At 43.2% G+C, this 25,182-nt stretch overlaps 1 protein-coding gene across 1 annotated transcript in view; it reads left to right on the top strand.

The window, feature by feature from the left end:
- ABTB1 (ankyrin repeat and BTB domain containing 1) overlaps positions 1 to 25,182 on the top strand; it is a 47,452-nt gene that overhangs the window by 9,188 nt on the left and 13,082 nt on the right. The window contains exons 6-8 of the mRNA XM_053377995.1: positions 240 to 285; positions 1,988 to 2,104; positions 22,627 to 22,742. Coding sequence (XP_053233970.1) covers positions 240 to 285; positions 1,988 to 2,104; positions 22,627 to 22,742 — 279 coding nt within the window. The remainder of the gene's footprint in view (positions 1 to 239; positions 286 to 1,987; positions 2,105 to 22,626; positions 22,743 to 25,182) is intronic.

Below are 25,182 nucleotides of genomic sequence, written 5' to 3'. Positions count from 1 at the left end.
CTACTGCAGAATCTCATGGGCCCTCATTACCTTCTAGTTTGAATATAGCCGATGGGGTGCCCTCTGGAAGTTGTTGTGGACTTCTGATCATTGACCTGACAGGCTGGGGCTGATGGGAGTTGTACTCCAAAATACCTTAGCTACTGCTGTTCTAGCTTGTTTCTCACTTATATCAGTGTATAGTTCAAGCCATGGCAAAATGCAACCTCTGTAAATAACCACTTTCATTCATTATATAGATCAACCCAGCTGCCTTTGGTTCCCTTCTCCAGTACCTCTATACAGGTAAATGTGGGCATGTGCTGCATTGTAGTGCTTACAAGTGCTGCATTTGGATTCAGAATAACATCTTGCGTATATCTATATACTTTGCATAATTATTTCAAAACTTAGCTTGTCAGAAATGGCTCGGGTGACATACTTTTTCTCTTTCTCTTGCAAGGACTATACTGATGGAAAGCATTAGATACTGGGGCATAGAATAACAGCATTGATGGAGAGGCATGGAGCTGCACAAGTTGTGTTGGTCCTTGCTAGAGTGAGATTATGGGGGATTCAGGTTCTTTTCTCTACCATCGTGTTTTTGCTTTGGGGTTAGCCACTCACCCACCCAAGCAACAATATTTTATTGCCCGAAAACATTGTCTCCCACCACCCAGTTGATGGGTTTGTTTGTTTGTTTTGCAAGTGTTGTATCAAATGCAATAAGGGCACTGGCACTGCTAGTAATGAGTGACACAACTTTGTGTCTGGACATATTCCCGGTATGCCACACTGTTGCTCTAGTTAACTTTTACGTCTAAAAGCGTCATGGCATTAATCCCCTTTATTTCAGCAACAGTTACTTGAAATGTTGAGGCTTCAATTCTAAACACACTTGTTTGGGAGTAAGTCTTTCTGCAATTCAATGAGACTTACTCCTGAGTAGACGTGCAAAGGATTCTGCTGTCTAGAAGATTTGTTTGCTGGTTGGGCATTCTAACCAGGCACAGACTGTGCTAACATGTTTTTCTACCTCCATTTGCATATGCCAATAGGGTTCCTTCCAATTCCAGAGCACAGCTTTGGATTGGAGCTACCAAAGGAATAGCAAAGAATAAAAAATTGTCTTATTTTTGTTTGTTTTTAGTGAACAAAGGTCCTTATCCTTCACTAGACAATGGCCATACGTTTCTGGATATTTGTGCTCAGGAATATGTATGAATCTGGCTATTGAAGTTGCTCCTCTTTTTGCTTTTATAAGACAGGAGTACCTTGAAATACAGAAGGATACGGAAAGTGATACATGCATCTTTATTTAAGATGTGGGACATGTGGATTAAACCTATAGAAGGCATTCTGGTTTAGCCTTCTCTACATTTGCTCATTGCTTTGGGCAGATGTATGTGGGAAAGTGGCATACCAATTGAAATAATAGCTACATTATTGTAGTTATCAGAATTGACAGACTTGTATGTAACATTTCCTGGCTTTGTCATATGTAGACATGTGCATCCATATTTTATTTATTTGGGTGATAGTCAACCAAGTTGTGTATCTGTAGTCTGTTTGTTTACTTAGGGCAGCATGCATCTCTGTCATATTCTTTGTAGACTCATTGCAATTAATGGACTCAAGTCCACTGATTTTAATAGGCCTATACCAGTATCGCTAACATTGGATGTCAACCTTACTACAATTTTGTAGTGCTAATCCATTCAAGGTGGTTTGCACTGTAAAATAATAAAGATACAAAAGGTAAAAAAAGCAGAATTTTCTCAGGACATATATCTGAAAAGCAACATAAAATGTGGCACAAAAGAAGTTGCTGTACTCGCTGTACAAGTGATGTTCTCAAAAATATAAATGCAGTCCTTCCCTAAGTCACAAGGGGGTGCTGAAACATAAATTTGCAGCTGTGGATGTAAGGATGAATTTTACGTGTTGGTGAATAAATAATAGGGAGAATTGAAAGGGTCACTTGCTTTCTTTTCTTTTCCTTTGCCAGGCCGTTTAGACATAGATGTAGAATATGTGAGCGACTGCAAAAGATTGGCAAAACAATGTCGGCTCCAGGATCTCATCGAAGACTTGGAAACCAAGTGTAAAAAGGTGCATGAATTTGGTAAGGTCCAAATTGCTCAGACTGGCATTTTATATAAGAAAGTGGAAAGCTGCTTTTTTTCTGAACAGCTTATATTAATTAGCTAAAAATTCTAGTAATAACTTTTTTCTGTTCCGCTGTTCTCCTAAAGTGTTCAAAACAATCACAGAACACCATGCAGATAAGCAATTAACAGTATGAAATATTCTTTAACATGGTATTATTATTATTTCCATTTCTATACTGCTTTATAATTTAAAGAAAAAATTCTCAAAGTGGTTTACAACAGGTTAAAACATCAAATAAAACAATACAAAATAAAGCATTAATGAAGAGAGTAAAAAAAAACATGTATACATTGAAAGCAATGTAATTAACAGGAAACTAAAATATTATCTTAAAGATTTCAAAATAAAATATTACTAAATAAGTCAACTACAGAATACGCATTTAGTGTAGTGAAATTAACAAAAAAATTATCATAGAATATAGGAATATTTGGAAGGGACTCAAGGGTCATCTAGTCCAACCCCCCTGCAATGCAGGAATCTCAGCTAAAGCATCCATGACAGATGGCCACCCAACCTCTGCTTAAAAACCTCCAGGGATGGCGAGTCCACAACCTCATGAGGGAGACTGTTCCACATTTCAAAATTTAAACATTTCAAAAGAAAACATTACTATAGGAAGCTAAATATAATATGCACATTTAAAACTGCATAATTAGCAAGAGAATAAAATATTATCAGAAGTTTAGAACATGCGGCCTAGGACCCTCGTACCTACAGGACCACCTCTCCTGGTATGCCCCGCGGAGGACCTTAAGGTCCACAGATAACAGCACTTTGGAGGTCCTAAGCCACAAGGTGGTTAGATTGGTCTCAACTAGGGCCAGGGCCTTTTCAGTACTGGCCCCGACTTGGTGGAATGCTCTGTCACAAGAGACTAGGGCCCTGCGGAACTTGACATCTTTCCGCAGGGCCTGCAAGACAGATCTGTTCCGCCTGGCCTTTGGTTTGGACTCAGTCTGACCCTTATGTTTCCCTCCCCTTATGGTTTTGATTTATGGGCTACTATTAAAATGAGGCTGCATTTTAAATTGTATTTTAACCTGAATTTTAATAAACTGGTCCCCCCCATTATGTTTTATTGTAATTTTATTGGTGTTAGCCGCCCTGAGCCCGGCTCTGGCCGGGGAGGGCAGGGTATAAATAAAAAATTATTATTATTATTATTATTATTATTATTATTATTATTATTATTATTATACCTGCTGCTGTTGCTGCCAGTCCTGCCCATGGTGGTTGGCAGGTGTGGAAGCTCAGGCTTGATGACTTGTACTAAGAGACAGCCAAGATGGTCTCTGGCCTTTTCAGCAGCCCTAGCTTTTGTAGCTGGAGTCAGTCCTCCCTGCCCTCCCCGGCCAGGTGGAAAAAGGCCTGCAAGGCAGGGAGCAGGTCTTCCAGGATTCACGGCCAAGATGGGTCTCCAGGATGGTAAAGTCAGTCAAGAGCAAGATCCAAAATTACACCGTGAAAGCCCAAACAAACAAAAATGTCTTCAAATACATAGTGGAAAGATTTCCTGATTGAGGTATTCTAGAATTGTAGCACCCACAGAAAATGTCCTACCTTCTGTAAGTTACCCAATGGATATTTTGAAGTGGTACAGAGAATAGAGACTTCAAAGCTGATTTTAAAGCCCATGCAGGCAACAAAGTAAGTGTTCCTAATAGTTATTTGGTCTTAGGCCATCTAGGATCGTCTTCAGTGTCCCACATGCTGTACTGCAGTAGTCTGTCTGGGAAGTAATTAAAGTGTAAATAACAGGCCAAGTCTGTTGCTTTTAGAAACTGTGTAGGTCTTGCACTAGCATGGGCAAGGTCTTCAGGCTTGTCGGTGCAGTGACTAAGGAGAGGTAGGATAAATTCATGTGCCCTTGATTTGGTGACAAAGTTCTGTCTCCATTGTACATCAAGTTACTGTGCTATGCATATACTAGTGGGTGAGCACTCCAATGGGACATTTAATTGTTTTTAGCATAAGCCTTTGCAGCATTCTTGTTTTCTAGAAAGAGTTGTGATACGTCATAACAGGGACACATGGGTATGGTCCAGCAATCTGCTTTTTGAATATTACCTGCCTTAGGACCATTCCCATGATCTGGAATATAAATACTTGGAATAATAAGCAACTCACTTGTAAATAGCTTAGTTATCCATCTTTGTAGTGCTATATTCTGAAATGGTACATTATTTGACACTCTCGTGGTTTTAAATGTATTTTATTGCTGTAACCCACCATGGGATCATGAACCAAGGAAGAACAGACTAGGAATCAAACTTAAATATTTAGTGGGGCTCCGGGCCATTTCTAAACTGGATGATATAGGTTGCAGAAAATGAGGCAAGCAAAAAATACATCTCTGAACCAGATACGATTAATCTTGAATTGGATACTTGAGGAGCTCCCTCCCAGACTTAAATATATAGGTTGTTTTGTAAGGTTAACTGTGTAGATATCAAACAATAATGTATTGTAGTAATGCTTGATAGATGAAGATAGATATTTCACACCCTGTAGTGTATGTTTTCTGCAAGTGTGTTAAGAATAGTTGAATTTCATATCCCATGAGCATAGTTTAATAAAAACCATGCTCTCATCACCTTAAAGAGATAATGAATAACTAATTTAGCTATATTTGTGTTAATGCTTGATTATATTTCAGCATCTCTAATTACACAGTTTTTCAGTTCTTTTATTTGAGGTTAAGCTGATTGATGCTAATAAACTCTTATTCCCAGAAATGCATAGTTATGATTTCTTCACGGATGGAAAAAGTCAGGTGGTTGACACAAGTTGCTTTGCTGCCTTGGTTGTGTACTAAGACTACCACCTGATGTCATCCCTGCCCCCCCCCCCCCACCAAGGTCCATTGCACCAGTGGAAGTTGCTTTCTCTCTTGGACACTTTGAAAGGCTAAGGCTGTCGTTTGTTTCGCAGCACTCATATTAGACATCAGAATTTAAATAGTTGGCCAGGCAGATCATAAATTTACACTTCTTTAGGATTATTTTGTACTCTGCTTCTCACCATTTGTGAGAAACCCTTAGGTGATAAAAGGAACAGTTTAGCTTGCTTCTGTATGCTGCTGTCTTCAAAACTGAAGGTACTAGAGCATCCTTTATTGACAATCCCCTCTTAACATCATCTTCTGCCACTGCTGCTTTTAGTACTGGTAACACTTAAGCTTTGACCCTGGCATAGCTAGCCATGTTGCAAAAACTACAAAATATACTATACTCCATTCAGCTTCCCACTTTTCCCACTGGGGAAGAAGGAAGCATTTGGACTGGTGTCCTAGAGGCACAGGGGTCGCGGGTGGTGCTGTGGGTTAAACCACAGAGCCTAGGACTTGTCGATCAGAAGGTCAGCGGTTCGAATCCCCGCGACGGGGTGAGCTCCCGTTGCTCGGTCCCTGCTCCTGCCAACCTAGCAGTTTGAAAGCACGTCAAAGTGCAAGTAGATAAATAGGTACCGCTCCGGCGGGAAGGTAAACGGCATTTCCGTGTGCTGCTCTGGTTCGCCAGAAGCGGCTTAGTCATGCTGGCCACATGACCCGGAAGCTGTACGCCGGCTCCCTTGGTCAATAAAGCGAGATGAGCGCCGCAACCCCAGAGTCGGCCACGACTGGACCTAATGGTCAGGGGTCCCTTTACCCTTTACCTTTTACCTAGAGGCACAAGTCCCTTGCTTTCATCTGTCTGGACCATTGTTGGTGCTAAATGAATGTTAATTGTTGCTGCTGCCTTGTCCATTTTCTTGACATTTTATAAATGTGAGTTAATCTTACTGACGCTGCTGTCACCAAAAACTATTTACTTTTGACTGACCACACTCACCTTTGTATTACATCTGTTCTGAAATCTTAATTAGTGCAATATTGCTGTCATAGATTGAAAGATGCAGCCCATCATAGTGGTCCATTTCCCAGAAACTTGTGATAAAGTGCTTTACCAAAACTCATGACACAAACTGGTCTTTTAAAAACTCTCTGTGTCATAGATAACACATTTGGAGGGGGGCGGTCTTGAGAGGAAGAGGCTGCCTCGCTTAGCTGTTCTGTTCTTCAGCTTGCACTTCATCTGTGTTATCTAAGCACTTCAAGCAGAAAATTGCTGTCTTCTAAATGAGCTAGAAACTTCAAACAAAAGCATCTCCATATACAGCCCTCTGACAATGTTCTTTTTCCTCTTCCAGAGAAGAATATCTTGCTGCTTCTTAGTGTCTCCTGGATAGGAAATATAGGCTGACTCAGTCCTCCTTGAAAGCAAATTGCATATGCTTTTGGCTTCTGAGTTTAAATTGGCACCAGGCTGCCAGTTTCTCTTTGGAACAGTTCTGTGAATGTACTTGAAACAGATTCTACAAATAAACAAATTGCATGCACCCACCAAGTAGGGGAGAAATCTGTTCCTAACAACACACACATACCCAAAGGCTAGGTAATCTGTTAGGTTGATGACTGAAATAGTGCTGAGCCTTAACTTTGTTCGCATTGAGCCTGTCACAATTGCAAAGCATAAGGAGAGGATGTTAAGGAGAGGAACCAGATTTGCCACTAGGCACCCAGGCGTTCATTTCAGTCTCTTTGCATCCGTCTTAAGAACATGCTTTGTCAGGCCAATAGTCCATCTAGCACTACAGCATATTTTCCACAGTGGCCAGCCAGATGTTTCTAGGTAGTCCACCAGCAGGATGTGAAGTCAACAGCTGCCTTCTGCAATAATAATAATAATAATAATAATAATAATAATAATAATAATACAATAATTTTATTATTTCTACCCCGCCCATCTGGCTGGGTTTCCCCAGCCACTCTGGGTGGCTCCCAACAGAATATTAAAAACACAATAAAACATCAAACTTTAAAAACTTCCCTAAACAGGGCTGCCTTCAGACGTCTTCTAAAAATCAGGTAGTTGTTTATTTCCTTGACATCTGATGAGAGGGCGTCTCACAGGGCGGATGCCACTACCGAGAAGGCTCTCTGCCTGGTTCCTGTAGCCTCACTTCTCACATTGAGGGAACTACCAGAAGGCTCTTGTTCCTAGACCTCAGTGTCCGGGCTGAATGATGGGGGTGGAGATGCTCCTTCAGGTGTACAAGGCCAAGGCTGCTTAGGGCTTTAAAGGTTTGTACCAAAACTTTGAATTGTGCTTGGAAACGCACTGGGATCCAATGAAGATCCTTTAGGACCGGTGGTAAATGGTCTCAGCAGCCACTCCCAGTCACCAGTCTAGCTGCCGCATTCTGGATTAGTTGTAGTTTCCAGGTCACCTTCAAAGGTAGCCCATGTAAAGTGTATTGCAGAAGACAAAGTGGGAGATAACCAGAGCATGCACCACTCTAGTGAGACAATCTGTGGGCAGGTAGGGTCTCAGCCTGCGTACCAGATGGAGCTGGTAGACAGCTGCCCTGGACACAGAACTGACCTGCGTTTCCATGGACAGTTGTGGGTCCAAAATGACTCCTAGTCTGCACACCTGGTCCTTCAGGGGTACAGTTACCCTATTCAGGACCAGGGAATCCTCTACACCTGCCCACCCCTGTCCCCCCAAAACAGTACTCAGCCGCCATTCTCCAACCACCTCCTAACACTCCCTCAGGGCCTTCATTGCCCTCACTGGTTCTGATTTAAAAGCGGTAGAGCTGGGTATCATCCACATACTGATCAACACCCAGCCCAAACCCCCTGATGATCTCTCCCAGCAGCTTCATATAGATGTTAAAAAGCATGGGGGAGAGGACGGAACCCTGAGGCACCCCACAAGTGAGAGCCCAGGGGTCTGAACACTCATCTCCCAACACCGCTTTCTGGACACGGCCCAGAAGGAAGGAGCAGAGCCACTGTATAACAGTGCCCCCAGCTCCCAGCCCCTCTATCATCCTGCCTCTGAAATTTGGAGTTTCCAGTTACTCAACGTGTTTGTTTAATTGGCCTCTGAATCATCACTACATCCTGTGGCATTGAATTCCATAAACAATTCCTTGTTTTCCTTTTTCTGCCCTGAATTCATTGGGTGACCTTGAGTTCTAGTGTTGCATGGCAGCAATAAGTCCTTGTGTGGGTATCCGTCCAATATCTGCTACAGTGAAAAATTCATGCAGCTTCTTTGAAATTTCCCTATGCTCCTCCTAGCGATCCTTTCACTCTTCTGTCATCTAGTTGCCCAACTGTCTCCCTAGATTTTCTGCTCCCATTTAAAAATATGTCTTAACACTTTTATAATAAGCTACAAATTTTCTTTTCCGTGCCTCATCAACTTCCACTTGTTTTGCCTAAATTTATGCTGTCCTCATTTGAACTAGACACAGCTTCTTAAGGGAAGCCTTAATCGATCAATCAATCAGTCTGTGTGATGGGCTTTCTCCAGTGCTTCTTTTAATGGGGATTAACATCCTAAAGAAACTTGAACTCCTTGATTTTTCCTTCCAGTGAATACCCTCATTCTTGCAAAATTAAGTTAATTCATGGTCTGATGTATCCCCCAAGAACTTCAAGCAGTTTACTCAGTTTAGACTCAGTTTAGAAGTGGACATGGGATCATACTTGGCAGTATTTGCTAAATATAAATGATCCCAGTACAGTATGTGTTTTACCATTAAACACCTGTTGCTTGAGTGTCCACACTCCTCAGCTGCTTTCCAATTTTTAATGCTCATCCAGACACCTCATAGAATCATCTGCACCAGGGTTTTTTCTCTGTTTCTAGTTGAAAATATTCATTTACATGTGTTTCAAAACAATAGGTTGATTGGGGTTATTGAGACTTTATTGAGGACTGAAGGAAGCTTTTTGTAGAGATTAAGTGTTCAGTACAATATGATCTAGTGGAGGCATAGGCAAACTCGGCCCTCCAGATGTTTTGGGACTACAACTCCCATCATCCCTAGCTAACAGGACCAATGGTCAGGGATGATGGGAGTTTGTTGGGGGTCAATTTCGTCCGGGGGTCCGGCACACTTCCTCTGCGCTCTGGTCTTCCCCCCTGGGACCTTTGACTCAGCAGAGCTTGTAAACACAGCGGAAGCAGAAGCAGGAACGTTCTGTCGTGTGGTAATAACTCAGGCTGAAACGCAGCAGTCTCCTTATCTTAAAGTCTTTATTCCTTAGCAAAACACAACAGCAATAAATCTCCTGGCGACAGTTCGCCCATGTTGCTCCTTTCTCCACGGAGCTAACACGCACACTGAAAGAACACAGAGAAACCACTCCCCTCGGTGTTCTAAACCCGCCCTCAGAATGTGAGGCGTCATCACTCAGAACTCTTAACCCTGTAAGTTCTGAGCCTCTCCTAACACCCCCTCTCGAATCACGTTCTGAGAGGACTTCTGAGTGTTCAACACCTTCCCCATTGCCTTCCGCCCCTTCCTGGCATTGTTGTTAGGCACCTGTTGAACCTCACAAACCTTAGGTTCGCACTGTGCGAAACCAACCCACGCATTTGTGACCTGAAACCTCTCAGGTGGAATTCCCTTTGTAGCCCGCGATGACCGCCTGGGCACAAACTGGGGTGCTCCTTTTGACCCACTGGGGCCAGCATGTGCGTCTTCCTCATCAGACGACTCCCCCTCTGACTTGACACGTCTGTGAGCTTTCTCCATTATGCGCACAGGAGATGAGGGCTCACTCTTGGACACTCCCTTAACAACCTGTGGAGACGCCCTACTCTGTTCAGGGACCCGGTCTCCACCAGCAGGTTCAGGCTCTGGCTCTCCTTCCTCCTCAGAGTCAGACAGACAATCTGAGTGAACGTCAGAGCGCGCTTTGCGCCTTGCCCAACCATCCTGCTCAAAGAACTCAGCCTGTTTACTGACCAGAAGCTTGGTCTGATCACCTTCTGGGTATGCGAATCTCCACCCTTTTGTCGCAGGCTCATATCCACAGAAGATCATTTCCTGGTACCTTGGGCCACCCTCCTGCTGCAGAAACTTTGGTACAGGCACTATGGCTCTGCTACCAAAAGTGCGAAAGAAATGCACAAGCGGCTTCTGCCGATGAAGCAGGAAATACGGGGTGTCACCTACCACTGCATTGTAGCACCTGTTCATCGTGAAATTGGCTGTCTTTACCGCCTCCCCCCAAAAACTTTGAGGCAAACCAGAGTCATCCAGTAGAATCTCGGATGCTCGAACCAGAGCTTTACTCCTAAGCTCTGCCACGCCATTCTCCTGAGGAGAAGTCACCTTGTGACGTATCCCCCTCTGGCGAAAGAAACCCTTTAGAGCAGACCCAGTGACCTCTGAACCTCGGTCACACTTGAACCCCTGCACCTTGGTGGAGAACCTTAGTTCCACCTCAGCAACCCAATCTTTGATCAGTTGCGTTGCCTCATCCTTCGTTCTCAGCGTGAATGCCCATGCGTTCCGCGTATAATCATCTGTCAGCACCATCAGCCACTTGGCCTTGCCCAGACTTGGCTGTGGCATACCTAAAAGGTCTGCATGCACAAGCTCAAAAGGCTTTGTGGTTACTCTCTCCACCCTGGGATCATTAAATCCCTTGTTTCTGGCTTTTCTGCAAGCCTTGCAATTCAAAGGTTTACCACATTCTTTTACCATGCAACCTTTGGTGCACTCTGATAACATCTGGACGTCCTCACAGGACCCATGTGACATCCTCTTGTGCCACACGCAAGCACACGACACATGAGTGTGATCAGTGGCTTTCCCAGTATTCCCCTCACCCTCCAGAGGTGTTTCCAGAACAAAGAGGTTGTTCTGATCTTTTGCAACACTTATGAGCTCCTTCCCATCCCTGGAAATCGTGCAAACATTTTTTTTAAAACTCACAGAATATCCCTCCTGTAAAAGGCACGGTACAGATAGCAGGCAATGTTTTATCTCAGGGAGAACATAAACCTTCAGTTCAGCCTGTAAAAAAGAGACAAACATGTTAGAAACATGGGTTATACGTCCCTGTGAACCTGTAGCAAATTTAACTGTTTTCTCAGTTGAAACAGCCTTGCAGTTCCACATTTGTCCATCAGGTGGCGCTGTTACCAAATGGGCATTCGCAGCCGAGTCAACAACCCAACGTAGGACTCTCCCCCCTCCGGAGTTGTCCTTCTTTGTTGCCTTAGCAACTGACTTCCTGCTGCCCCCGACCTTGGGGCGTTCGCTGCAGGTGTTCTGCAAAACAGCCATCGAAGCAGTCAGCTGATAAGCCTTCCCACGCCTGCCCACTCTGCAGGCCCAGTTGCCATGGAAACCCGGCTGGTTCCCATGGGAAGCGACCTTGGAAACATCCTGCCCTGGCTCCCTTGCTCTCTGTGGGCAGTTGTGACGCAGGTGTTCAGCCGAAGCACAAACAAAACATCTCCGAGTGGAAAACTTTGCAAACTTGCCTTTGGTCTTCTCTGCCCCCCCAACCTTTCCAGCAGCACCGCTGTTGGGGAAATGGCTTTTGGCTTCTGCTGTGGTTTCTCTGCAAACCCCCTCCAGCTCCTGCCAAACAGCCTGGGCACTCTCAGGACCCTTGGACTGGCCTGCATCCCCACTCTCAGGTGCAAAGCTCTTCTCTTCTCTCAGCTGCTCTCTAGCATGTAGCTCATATGTAGGGGCATTCTGGCAGCCCTCCAACACAGTCCCAGCCCCCTCTGGGCCTTCTGGGCGTCCCTCAGCCCCTCTTGGACTTGCAGCCCCCTCTGGGCTTGGTGCTTCCTCAGAGCAATTCTCAGCCCCCTCTGGCCTGGCTCCCACTGCTTTCTTCAGTGCCTGCCTTCTCCCGGCCCAGGGCTTGCTCCCGTCCGCCTTATCAAAAGGGAATGACAACTTCTGGCTGTCTGCCATCTCTCCCACGGGGCCCGGCCTACTTACAATACAGTAGCACCTCCCGGTCCGGCAGATCCTTCCCAGCGAGCTCTCTTCGCTCTAGCTGGCCCCAGCTACTCCTTAGCTGGCCTTTGGCTGCTCCTCAGCCTCTTTGCCTGCAGTTTCACTTCCCAGCGTCTCATCGGCTGGCCTCTGGCTGCAGCCTCCTCACACGCACGAACGTTGCTTATCTTTATTGCTGATCTCCATAACCTGTTGGGGGTCAATTTCGTCCGGGGGTCCGGCACACTTCCTCTGCGCTCTGGTCTTCCCCCCTGGGACCTTTGACTCAGCAGAGCTTGTAAACACAGCGGAAGCAGAAGCAGGAACGTTCTGTCGTGTGGTAATAACTCAGGCTGAAACGCAGCAGTCTCCTTATCTTAAAGTCTTTATTCCTTAGCAAAACACAACAGCAATAAATCTCCTGGCGACAGTTCGCCCATGTTGCTCCTTTCTCCACGGAGCTAACACGCACACTGAAAGAACACAGAGAAACCACTCCCCTCGGTGTTCTAAACCCGCCCTCAGAATGTGAGGCGTCATCACTCAGAACTCTTAACCCTGTAAGTTCTGAGCCTCTCCTAACAGAGTTGTAGTCCCAAAACATCTGGAGGGCCGAGTTTGCCTATACCTGATCTAGTGACTCTGTGCCAGCAGATCTAATCTATCTCCCTTCCTCTTCTGTCTTCTACCATAACGTAACCCTGATGTAGCTCCTCACAATTAACAAAAGGAGGGGCAGGGAATTGTCATTTCCTGAGATTCCTGTTGAGAAGTTGGTACTCTCTCATGTGAAGGAAAGAGTGAGAAAGAAACAGTCTTTCCTCCTACCCACCACCTTCGTGTGTTGGAGCAAAGTTTCAAGTGGCAAAAGGTATAATTTCATTATCTGCTGACAGTAATGGTGTATCTGTTGAAAGGCATTATATTGCCTGTTTAGAATCACACTTCTGAGGCATATACAATTCGTTAATTTGGGGCAGGAGGGTTGGGAAGAAAGATATTGTACTGTGGCAGTCTTCTTTCACCCACCTCTCAATGTTGTGGTAAGATGACATCCCTGTGTAATCTGTAAAATGTCAAGAGCGGCAATTTATTATGGCAATGTGAGTCACCTGAGATTTGGAGACAAGTTCTAAATCCATTGAGTCACACTTGTACCACCTCTTGTTCCGATGCAGAGTTAACTTAGCCAGCTCAGGAGTAACTTCCTTTTCTTGCTGAACTCACAAGTGTAAACCAATGAAGACTTTGGGTATATTGCTAACTAGTTTATCATGGCATGAGCTTTCAGCTCTTGGTTACAAAACCTCTTTCCATGATAAACCACTTAATACCAAAGGTCCTGAAATAGCAGTTTTGTTCATATTATTATAAACAAGTTCTCTGTATTAAAGTAAAAGGTAAAGGCCCCCCTGACCATTAGGTCCAGTCATGGCAGCGCTCATCACTCTTTATTGGCCGAAGGAGCCGGCGTACAGCTTCTGGGTCATGTGGCCAGCATGACTAAGCTGCTTCTGGTGAAGCAGAGTAGCACACGGAAATGCCGTTTACCTTCCTGCCGGAGCGGTACCTATTGATCTACTTGCACTTTGACGTGCTTTCAAACTGCTAGGTTGGCAGGAGCAGGGACCGAGCAACAGGAGCTCACCCCGTCATGGGGATTCGAACCGCCGACCTTCTGATCGGCAAGTTCTAGGCTCTGTGGTTTAACCCACAGCCCCACCCACGTCCCTCTCTGTATTAACAAAAGATATAAATAACATTCCCTAAAATAAAGACCACATGAGCTGGGTGTAGGAGGAGGAAACAAATAACACTGTTGAATAATCACAAGCTGAAATCAATATGGCATCATAAATACATACTACTTGTTAATGATTTAGTATTGATCACAGCAGCTTGCTTTACTGTACCAAGCTATTCAGGTGCTCCTTCTTCCATACAGCAAGGCTTTGGAGACTCATAACATGTAGGTAGCACTTACAGTAAGGACTATATATGTGTACATGCCAACAAGTGCCCAGACATGCACTAAACAACCACTTTTTCATCAGCAGTTATTGATCTATTCCCTTACTTTAATTCTTGAAATGGCTATGTAATATGAACAACGAAATGTTCATAGGTGATGAACACAGATGATGGCTGTGTTAATATGAACAACAAGGAAAAAGCAGCCAGGAGCCTCATACTTACAGGCTCCCTTCCCTCTCTCATAGCAGAGAGGTGGATTTAAGCAGAACTTAGTTTCACTTTCCACAAAACATGGCTTGCTTTTATGAGCTAGAGATTGTTCTTTAAAACAAGCTCTGGTTAGTATTTGAACAAGCCAGCTTCAAACCATGGTTTATGAAACTACAGTTGTGTTATATTATAGTTTCCAGTTCATACATAACAGCAAAATTGTGGGTTAAAGCAAATTCTGGTTAGTTTAAGCAAGCCAGTTTCATTAACTGTATGGTTTGAAGTTGGCTTGTTTTAAACCATTATTTCTCCTTCGTTCATATTGCCATGTCAGGTTCCCTAGAAAGGGAAACTTAATTCTGAGGAACTCATTCTCCAAACCATGCAGGAAATGTGAGCATGGTAGCTCAAGGCAAGGGGAGGGGAATGTCTGATCGTCCCAATAGATCCTTCCTGCTCTTGGATTTTATGCTGAACCATGCTTTAGTGTTGTGTGCAAATTGGGCCATTATTTCCATATTTGTGAGAGAGGCTTCCTTTAGGAGATTCAGTTAATTGCCAGGGCAGGTACAAGCTCCGTTCTGATCTCGCCCAACATTGTTTTTGTGGTGTATTCCTCCCCCACCCCTTTGGACCATAACATCAAGTGCCAGCTTGTTCTCATGCAGTGCAGTGGAGTGGCTTGGTGCTCGTACAGTAAAGCAATCCTTTATTTCCTAAGAGTATTTGATCCCCTCAGCATTTATGAAGGCCCTAAGCCACCCAGAGTTTGGGAACGAGCAGAACCACTTGACTTTTTTATTATGATTATTTGTTGTCCTTATGCTAGGAGGGTGTTCAAGTATATTTTCCTCTTTTTGAAGAGAAGTTCACTATAGTAGTAATCCTACTTGGCATTTATTTTTTTTTTTTTTTTATAATATTTTTTATTACGTTTCTTTCCAAATTTTATACATTACAAACAAATAAGGAGTTTACAAGAAACCATTTTTTTTTTTTTTAACAAAAATCCCAACTTGGACTTCCCCACCCCTTCCGATTCTGCGTTCTTTATATTAACAATGTCAGCAATTTGTTACCTTATGTCATACCTTATTGTAACTTTTACATGTTATGTATCTATATTCAATGTATTATGTAAAATAAACGTAACATGTTCAATTTCATATTATCTCCTTTTCTCTTTTATCACTTAGTTTACTATTTACTTAATCATAATTGCTAAAGCGTATCATTTCCAAATCATGCACCGTCTTAAGATTCATACAGTTTGTAATACTTTTGCAAGTAGTCTTTAAACTTTTTCCAGTCCACCTCAATTGTTTCTACATCCAAATCTCGGATTCTGCCGGTCAGTTCAGCTATCTCCATGTAGTCCATCAACTGCATCTGCCATTCCTCCAGCGTGGGTAAATCTTGTGTCTTCCAGTTCTTTGCGATGAGTATTCTTGCTGCTGTACTAGCATACATAAACAAAGTTCTGTCCTTCTTTAACACTTTCTGGTCTACCATGCCCAACAGGAAGGCCTCTGGTTTCTTGGGAAAGGTATACCTAAATACCTTTTTCAACTCATTGTAAATCATTTCCCAGAAAGCCTTAACCTTTGGGCATGTCCACCAGAGGTGAAAGAAAGTCCCCTCTGCTTCCTTACACTTCCAACATTTATTGTCAGACAGGTGATGTATCTTAGCTAACTTGACTGGGGTCATGTACCACCGGTATATCATTTTCATAATGTTTTCCTTCAAGGCCGTACTGGCCGTGAATTTCATTCCGGTGTTCCATAACCTTTCCCAGTCTTCAAACATAATGTTGTGTCCAACATCCTGTGCCCATTTAATCATAGCAGATTTAACTGTCTCATCCTGTAAATTCCACATAAGCAGCAAGTTATACATTCTAGATAACAGCTTTGTCTTTGGTTCTAACAATTCTGTCTCTAGTTTCGACTTTTCCACCTGGAAACCAACTTTTTTGTCCATTTTGAAAACCTCTTGAATTTGAGCATAATGTAGCCAATCTCGCACCTTATTTTTTAGTTTGTCCTGGCTCTGCAACTTCCAATTGTCTCCAATTTTTTCAGTCAATTCCCAATATTTCGGCCAATAGGCCTCCATATTGGGTCTTTTTCGGGCCTTGGCCTCCACTGGTGATAGCCACCTCGGAGTTTTACTCTCTAGTAAGTCTTTATATTTCATCCAGACTGCAAAAATTGCTTTTCTGACAATGTGGGTTTTAAACAATTTATGTGCTTTAACCTTGTCGTACCATAGGTATGCGTGCCATCCAAAAGCATTATTAAAACCTTCCAGATCTAGGACATCGGTGTTTTCCAACAAAAACCAATCTTTCAGCCAGCAGAAGGCTGCAGCTTCATAATACAACCTCAAGTCCGGCAGGGCAAACCCCCCTCTTTCTTTCGAATCTGTTAATATTTTAAACTTTATTCGGGGCTTTTTGCCCTGCCAGATAAATCTAGATATATCCTTCTGCCATTTTCCAAAGCAATCCACTCTGTCCACGATCTGTAAGGTTTGAAACAAAAATAACATTTTCGGCAACACATTCATTTTTATAGCTGCAATTCTTCCCAACAAGGAAAGTTTCAATCTTGACCAAATTTCTAAATCCTTTTTAACTTCCAACCAACATTTCTCATAATTATCCTTAAATAAATTCAAATTCTTGGAGGACAAATAGATCCCAAGGTATTTCACTTTTTTAACCACATTCAGTTCTGTTTCTCTCTGAAACCCCTCTGTTTCTGTAATTGTTAAATTTTTGGTCAGAACCTTAGTTTTTTGTTTATTCAACCTAAATCCCGCCACCCGACCAAATTCAGATATAAGCTCGAGAACTCTTTTTGTACTGGATTCTGGCTCCTGCAGTGTCAAAACTAGGTCATCTGCAAAAGCTTTCAGTTTATATTGTTTCACTCCGACCTCTATCCCTTGTACCAACCGGTCCTCTCTGATCATATTCAATAGCACCTCCAGGACTGAAATAAATAACAGAGGGGATAGAGGGCACCCTTGTCGTGTCCCTTTTTCAATTTTAAATTCCTCCGTCACCACATTGTTCACTATTAATTTAGCTTTTTGTTCTGAATAGATTGCATGTAATCCATTCTCAAACCCCCGTCCCACTCCCATCCCTTCCAAGTTCTTCTTCATAAACATCCAAGATATGTTGTCAAATGCTTTCTCCGCATCAATAAAGATTAACACCGCCCTTGTGTTCCTGTTAGTCTGCAAAAGTTCTAAAATGTCAATGATGTTTCTAGTGTTCTCATATAAATGTCTACCAGGGAGAAAGCCAGCTTGGTCTTTATGAATTACTTCATTTAAGACTTTTTTAAGTCTATTTGCCAAAATGTCTGCAAATATTTTGTAATCCACATTTAGGAGTGAGATGGGACGGTAGTTTTTAAGCTGAGTCTTTTCAGATTCTGACTTAGGTATCAATGTGATGAAGGCTTCTTTCCACGTTTCTGGTGCCCTCTTCCCATCCATAATCTGGTTACATACCTCCAACAAAGGTTGTATCAAATAGTCCTTCAGAACCTTGTAATATTTGGAGGTAAGTCCATCCGGGCCTGGAGATTTGCCTAGTTGCATATTCTGAATGGCACCTTCAATTTCCTGTGAGGTTATTGTAGAGTTCAAGATTGATCTTTTATCTTGAGTTATTTTTGATAGTCCATTTATCTTTAAAAATTGATCTATCTCTGATTCTTTCTGGGGCCCCTGTGCATACAGTTCTTTGAAGTATCTGTGGAAGCACCTCCTGATTTCTTCTGGTTTCTGTACGATCCTTCCATCAATCTCTAGATTTGTTATCGTGTTTAGCTTTTGTCTTTTTTTCAGCTGCCAAGCTAGCAGCTTTCCACATTTATTTGCTGATTCAAAAGATCTTTGCTTCATCTGTTTTATTTTCCATTCAATCTCCTGATTAATCAATTTTGAGTATTCTGCTTGGTGGAATTTAATTTCTCTCAGCACCTCCTTGGACTTTGGTTTGGTTCTCAGTTTTTTTTCTCCTTGGTGTATTTTCTCCAATATTTTATCCTTCTTTCCGTTCCAGAGTTTTTTCTTGATTGAATTCTGTTGTATCAGAAACCCTCTCATAAGAGCTTTGCTTGCGTCCCAGATCGTTCTTTTTTCAACTGTAGTATTCAGATTTATCTCAAAATAGTCCTTTAATGTTTTTTGGGCCTTTTTCACAATCTCTTGATCTCTTAGTAGTGTGTCATTCATTCTCCATCTGAAGGAACCGGGTTGAGTTAATCTAAGTTCTATTTTCAAGGCGTTGTGGTCGGAGCATGTTTTTGGGCAGATTTCCACCTTTTTAGTCTTGGGTGCCAGCCCCCTGGAGGTCCAGATTTGGTCGATCCTTGACCAAGACAGGTGGGCCTCAGAGAAAAAAGTTCCTTCTTTACCTAGGGGGTTCTTTGTCCTCCATATGTCGATCAAATCCAGATTGTCAGTCAGTTCAAAAAAAGTTTTGGGCAGTCTGCCGTCTGATGTTAAGTTTTGGTTGTAAGACTTATCCATATGTGTAGACACCACTCCATTCATATCTCCCATCATTATGATGTTAGCATAATCCAGATAGTCCAGCAACGTCTCATGCAGCTTCTTGAAAAATTCTGATTTCCCGTCATTTGGGGCATAAATTCCTAATATCAATATTTTTTCTCCTTGGGTTTGAATTTCAATTGCCAAAATTCTTCCTTGTTCATCCTTAAATAGAAATTTGGGTATCAGGCTCTCCTTAGCGTAGATCACCACTCCTCTTTTCTTTACTTTGTCAGACGAAATAAATTCTTGGCCTAATCTTTTATTTACCAAAACCTTCCTGTGGAGCCTGGTCACATGGGTTTCTTGTAGGCAAATAATGTCCAATTGTTCTTTCTTCAATATGTGAAATAACCTCCTTCTTTTCTCCGGGGAATTTCCGCCATTTATATTCCAACTGAGTAGCCGCAGAGACATCCTGAACTATTCTGCTACACCTAGAGCGGTGTATCTTCTTTCTCCTCTGGTTCCGGAGGTGCAGGTATTGCTCCACCTGGGTTGGGTATAGGCCAATTAGCTGCTGCTTCTTTTTGGAGGTCTTCTCCGTGATCGTGCTGGAACTTTTGTAAGTCCTCTGGTGATCTTATTTTAACCTTCTTCTGTTTGTAAGTGAATGATAGCCCTTGTGGGAACTCCCACCTGTAAGGAATTGTGTTGAGTCTCAGCAACTTAGCCAAATCTGAGTAGGTGGCTCTCAAGTCCAATAACTGTTTAGGAATATCTCGGTAAATTTCCACCCTTTTCTCTTGTATCACAATTGAGTTTTTGAAGTGTAGGCCTAGTATTTTGTCTCTCTCCTCCCTTGATCTCAAAGCTATTAAGCAGTCTCTGGATCTATCTTTTCTTACTAATCTTCCCAACCGAAAAGCCGATACAATTTTGAAATCAATTTCTTCTTTTAAGTCCCAGAACTTTGTAAACTCTGTTGTCAAAAGTCCTTTCAAATCTTCTTGTTCAATTTCTGGGACTGCCCTTAGTCTGAGGTTGGTCTCGCGATTTTTCAATTCCACCAACGAGAGATAGGTTTGTTGGTCCCCTATCTGTTTATGAAGAGGCTTGACTTCCGCTTTAACTTCCTCGACTTCTTTTTTAGCTGATGTTGCAATTTGAACGGCTTCCCCTGCCAGTTTACGATTCTCTTCTGTTGCTCCTTGCAATTTTTCAATTGCTTGGGTATGTTGGGAAACCTGATCTGTCAATTTCTGGATCGAGGATGTTGCTTGGTCAATTTTTGTTGATTGGTTATCAATTTTTTGATTTATTGCTGACAATTGTTCCAAAACTTGTTTCAATACTGCCTCAGCTCCTCCTGCTGCCATATCTTCCTCTTCAGATTTTTCAGGCTTTTCGGTTTCTACTTTTTGTGTTGCAAGCACAGCTGGAACTGATAATCTACGTCCCTGAGTTAAAGTTGTTTGCAAAAGCTGTGCTTGCTTTTTTGCTTTCTCTTTCTCCTTAGCTTCCTTAGCTTTGGCTGCTCTTGTCTTTCCTGTGCCACTCATCAGTCAACGTTCAAGGTCAAGTGTTGTAATCCCATGGGAAAGGCAAGTCCAGAATTAAAAACAGTCTATTGAGAGAAGGTAAACAGAGAAACTTTCCCAGGCCTCTATATTCCCAATGTCCTCTAGGGGGAGTGCCACCAAAGTTTTAGTAAGAAGAAGGTAACTTTCCGCAATTAAAGTCTCTTTGTTCCAACTTTAAAAACAATTTTAAAAGCAAATTAGTTCCAGCACGCTAAAAGAAAGGTCCTGCAGAGCCCTTTTAAACATATAACAAAGTTCCAGCAAGGTGCCTGCAATTGTATCCACTTCAGCTAGGTGAGCTCAAAATTACACTATCCAGTTACAAAAGTATCTGGAAGCTTGCAACAGTTCCGCAGTTTAAACAACTTTACCCGGCCACCCGGGAATTTGGGGTTAGAGTCTTCCCTTGCCCTTGGGGTGTCCGCTCCAGGTCAATTTTATGCTGTATTTATTCTTTAAAAGTAAAATTCAAATGTGCACGAAAGTCCCGATTTAAAGCTTCAAAGCTTCCCTGTTCACAGCGCTTTCCGCTCTTTAGACCGTCTGCTTTGATCTTGAAAGCAGTGTCGGAAGACGGACTTCCTCTTTCTCGTCTCCCGTTTTTAGCCAAATTTTCCGATTTGATTTGTAGAATCTTAGGTCCTTACTCACGGGTTTGATGTTTCAGCCCGATGTTTCTTGGAAGAAAGGTCAGCGCTCATCCGTGACAGCCGCGCGGCTTCGCCTCCGCAGAAAGAGCGATGAACCCACAGCACCGCTCCCCCTCCTTCACTCCGGAGCCCCTTACGGGGTTCCTTTTGTGATTTCGGGGTCGCTCCAGGTGCCCGCCGGGTCCCACGGCCACGGACTCACTCTGCCCGTGGTTTATCTTGATGGGTTGCCGCTGCGCCGTCGCGAGCAACCCTTTTCTGCGGTGCCCCTCTTCAGAGCTCGAAGAGGTCCGCCATCACGGTTTTGCGCCGCCTCCGGAAGTCTCTCCTACTTGGCATTTATATAGCCTTTTTGAGAATTTAGAGCACTCTGTTTTACATTCCTTCTGCAATCCTTGGAACAACCCCGAAAAGTGGGTCAGTGTGAGCCACCGCAATACAGAGCTGAAGGCAGTGGCTTTTTCAAGGCCCCCATAGTGAGGGCTGACGTAAAATTGTAGCCAGAGTTTTTACAACTTGCATGTTTAACCAGTGCACATCAATGTGGTTTTAGCATGTAGGAGAGAGATTAGGAGCGAACAGTGTCCTTCCCAAAGAATCATGCTAAATGATGATAAGCTGCCCGATTTCTCTCTGCTCCCTGTAATTGTTGGATCCCTAGGGTAGATAGAGGAGTTCTGTTTAAAGGCTTATTCCAGAAATGACTAAGTGGTTGCATGGCAATTACCAGGTCAGATGGGTCTCTGAAACCATTTTCACATGTCCATGAACATCCCTAAAGAGGGGTGGAACAGGGATGCGAGGAACCTGAGGGCTTCCTGGCATTGTTGGACTTCAGGTCCCATAATCCCTCACTATTTGACATGCTGGTGGGGCTGATGGGAGCTGGAGTCCAGCAACATCTGGAGGGCACCCACTGGCTCTCCCACTTCTGATCTGGAAGCAGTTTCATATTCATTAACCATATCAAGATGTGTAATTCAATACCAGCATCTTCATGGCGATGTGAATGCTGCTGAAGAGAACTGTTCTTGTTTGTCTGCCTACCACATGTAATCTGTTTAATGTATGAATGGGTGATGGGTGATATCAATAGAATTTGCCATTTTTAAAATGTTCATGTCCAGTTGAACTGCTACATGTTGTTGGGCACTGATAAACTCCCCCACCACCACCTTTAGCTGTGGTATTGGTTGTGTGTGCATTGGTGCCTGATCACAGATATTAATTCGGCAGAGCATGTGCAGACACTCTGGTCTTGTGCGGAAGATGGCCATGTGGGGAAGATGGCAAATAAGAACTTCCCTTTGGCTCTCAAGTTGCCTTTTTGGCCAACTAGTAGTCATGATTCCCCTTCCCCTCCTCCAAGCTGTGTAGTCATAAATCTAAATCACAAAATGCATGCAAATCTCTTACAAAGGGAGGCCTACTGCTCTGTGAAAGCAGTAACAGAAGCAGTCATGAGCATGAGTTTTGTGTGGGAAAATTCTACTTGTTTTTCTGTAGCCAGAGCTTTTCAAAGAAGGAGGAAAACATAATTCTTAGCAGTCTCTTCCATATTTTTTTTTTTAATGCTTTATTTATTTGCCTAACATTTGCATATAAGGGGTGTGGGCCATCCTTGAATTTTAAAAACATCCCCAGATAACTTTATCCATCACATTCCCAAAGGGATGTCCATATAGTCTTCAGGATTCTATACTTTGGAAATTTTTTTTTGCCTCTTCCAGTTTCTTCCAAGCCAGGGACCTGTGTGAAGGTGCTGACGATTGAGCCCCCAGGTAACTCGCGGCTACAGGAAGACCTGGCTCTGCTAGCAGACTGCGCCCTGCCAGCCGAACTCAGGGTAGGAAGCATATGTTTTTTCCCTCCCTCTTCTTGCAGGGTCCTGCCAGTTAAGCCCTCAGCAGTCCTGCACTTCTGCAGTTTGTTCTGGTTTGCTCTCTTTAGGCTGTGCAGCAGCCACTCCGCTAGTGTTGAACGTTGGCAGCTCCTGCTTCCATGGTGTCAGGGCACCAATCTTGCTGGATTCCCTTACATCTACTCCTTTCTGTTCCCTCTCAGGCATCCACGTTGCTGTGTGAAAGAGGAGATAGTTGCGTGGAATATCTGCATGGGAGCTTCCATGCTCCTCTGTACTTTCGGTACATGACTGAAAGTGTGTGAGAGAGGTTCCCCCCAAAATGAATGAATGAATGGCCAGGATGGTCTGCCTTGCTATGTCTGGGCTATTCCACTCTCTTACAGCCTGTTATTCTCCTATATTTGGTAGTGTGAAAGGGAAGTGGCAAATGCCATGCCTTGTTTGGTCCTGAAGCAGCCATTTGTCTTCTCCACTCTTCTTTGGGAGTCCAACATACTGTCGTCTCTCTCCATGAAGGAATACTCTAGATTAGGCCTGTTCCATTGTTGGTCTTCTGTAAGGGTGTGGCTAAACTATCCTGACTGTCTCAACTTTCAGGAGCGCCTATGACCGGAACATGAAATGTGGTGACATATAAGCTGGGTATTAATTAATAGCACTGCCCAGATCATTTTATTGTAGAAGTCCTCAACTTTTGGTCAAAAGGTCTTATTTTCATGGGAAAGTTTTTCTGGCCTCTAACGATATGAAAACAGTAAGGTGGGGGAGATAAGGGTGTGCGGCATGTATCTTGATCTTCTGGTTCTACTTGCTTTGGTGTTAGGAATGTGATTCTTGGATATTTTGGATTCTGAGTGCCAGATTGTCCTGCTTTATTGTTCCCTGGTGCAACATGGTTGTTTTTTTATGGCTTGGCACTTTGCCCATTGCAACATGGTGCAGATCATGGATGCAGGAAGTGTTCTTGTGCTTAGGCTTTCTATTGCACATTCTCGAATTTCATAATGACCCACAGGGAAAATTTTGGACACCCAAATGTAGACTGAGTTCAGTCCAGTGCTCATGGGGAAGATGCCTGATTTCTGTTTTAGATTTGTGGCAGATAATTGAAGCATGTCCATTTGCCCATGAGCAGATACCCTGTGACTGCATGTGGACTACACTGATCAGTGTCTTAATTCTCAGGTTTTCTGTGCGCATATGTGTGAATTATATGTAGAACCCTTTTTCAATTTTTTATTTGTTTTAAATGGGTTCAGCCCTTTTATTGAATTTGTAACTAAAGTAAACTAATAAAATATAGCCCTAATTTTAAGCAGTTCCTGTGCATATAAATCTGAACAGTTTATTAAAACCTCCTGTGCTTTCCTGTGCTTAAGACAATTCCATGTGGTAAATTCACACTGAGAAAAGGGAGCTGAGCTCTCTTCTATTAGGTTGACTCTTTGGCACATTCCAAGTTACCACTGTGCTGCTGCCACTGTCCATAAATGGAGGGAATCTTCTCTACCCCCTCCAAAGATTTGCTGGTAGGGAGTGGAAAATGCCAAGCATAGGAAAAAAATGTCCCTATTTTTTTCTGCTCCCACCTCAGAAGTATATAGTGAAGCAAACCTGCACATTCACTGCTTTTTCTAAAACACATTTTCATTCCTGTTGCTTTGGACAGTTTTGTTCTTTCTTCCTGGTTTCAGGACAACTATGCGTGTAACACAGCTGATTTGGTTAAATATAGTTAAGGCAAATTGGGACTGCACTGTAGAATCATGGGTTCCCTTCACCTACCCTCTCCCTTTCGGAACCCAAATTCACCTCTTCTCTTCCCTGCCACCTGCCCAAAAGCCGAAGTGTGGTTTGAAACTGGCTTCAGGCCCTGGATTATGCAGAACCCTGGTGAGCCTTAACTATGGTTAATGTCACTTAACAAAATGTTGATGAATGATGTGACGGTTAATTATGGCTAAGAACTACTGGTGGAATTTGGGCTCCATAAGGGAGGGGGTAAGAAAAGGAACATAGATTCCTGCACCCAAACCCTCAATGTGGTCAAAAAATTGGTAACACATCATTACTATTTACTAAATTTATATATCACCCTTCACCCGAAGGCTACAGGGTGGTCGACAACATAAAAATACAAAATGAGAACACAAACTACAGAATAAAAAAAAAACCAAAACAAACCAATAACCCCCCCCCCCACACACACAATTTCTCCTGGCACCTAGAGATGCATAATGAAGGCTCCTGGCGAGCCTCCCTAGGAGAGCACCCCACAAGCGGAGAGTCACCACAGAAAAGTCTTGTTCTTATGTTGCCACCCTCTGGACCAGTCTCAGAAGGGCCCATGAAGAAGAACCTCAGGTGATGATTGCAGGGTCTCCGACAGTTCATATAGAGAGGCAGTCCTTGTGCATGTGCA

The sequence above is a fragment of the Podarcis raffonei genome, chromosome 2 (assembly GCF_027172205.1).
Source record: "Podarcis raffonei isolate rPodRaf1 chromosome 2, rPodRaf1.pri, whole genome shotgun sequence".
Taxonomy (NCBI): domain Eukaryota; kingdom Metazoa; phylum Chordata; class Lepidosauria; order Squamata; family Lacertidae; genus Podarcis; species Podarcis raffonei.
The sequence above is the reverse complement of the archived record's forward strand: the minus strand, read 5'-3'. Positions and strand labels throughout refer to the sequence as shown.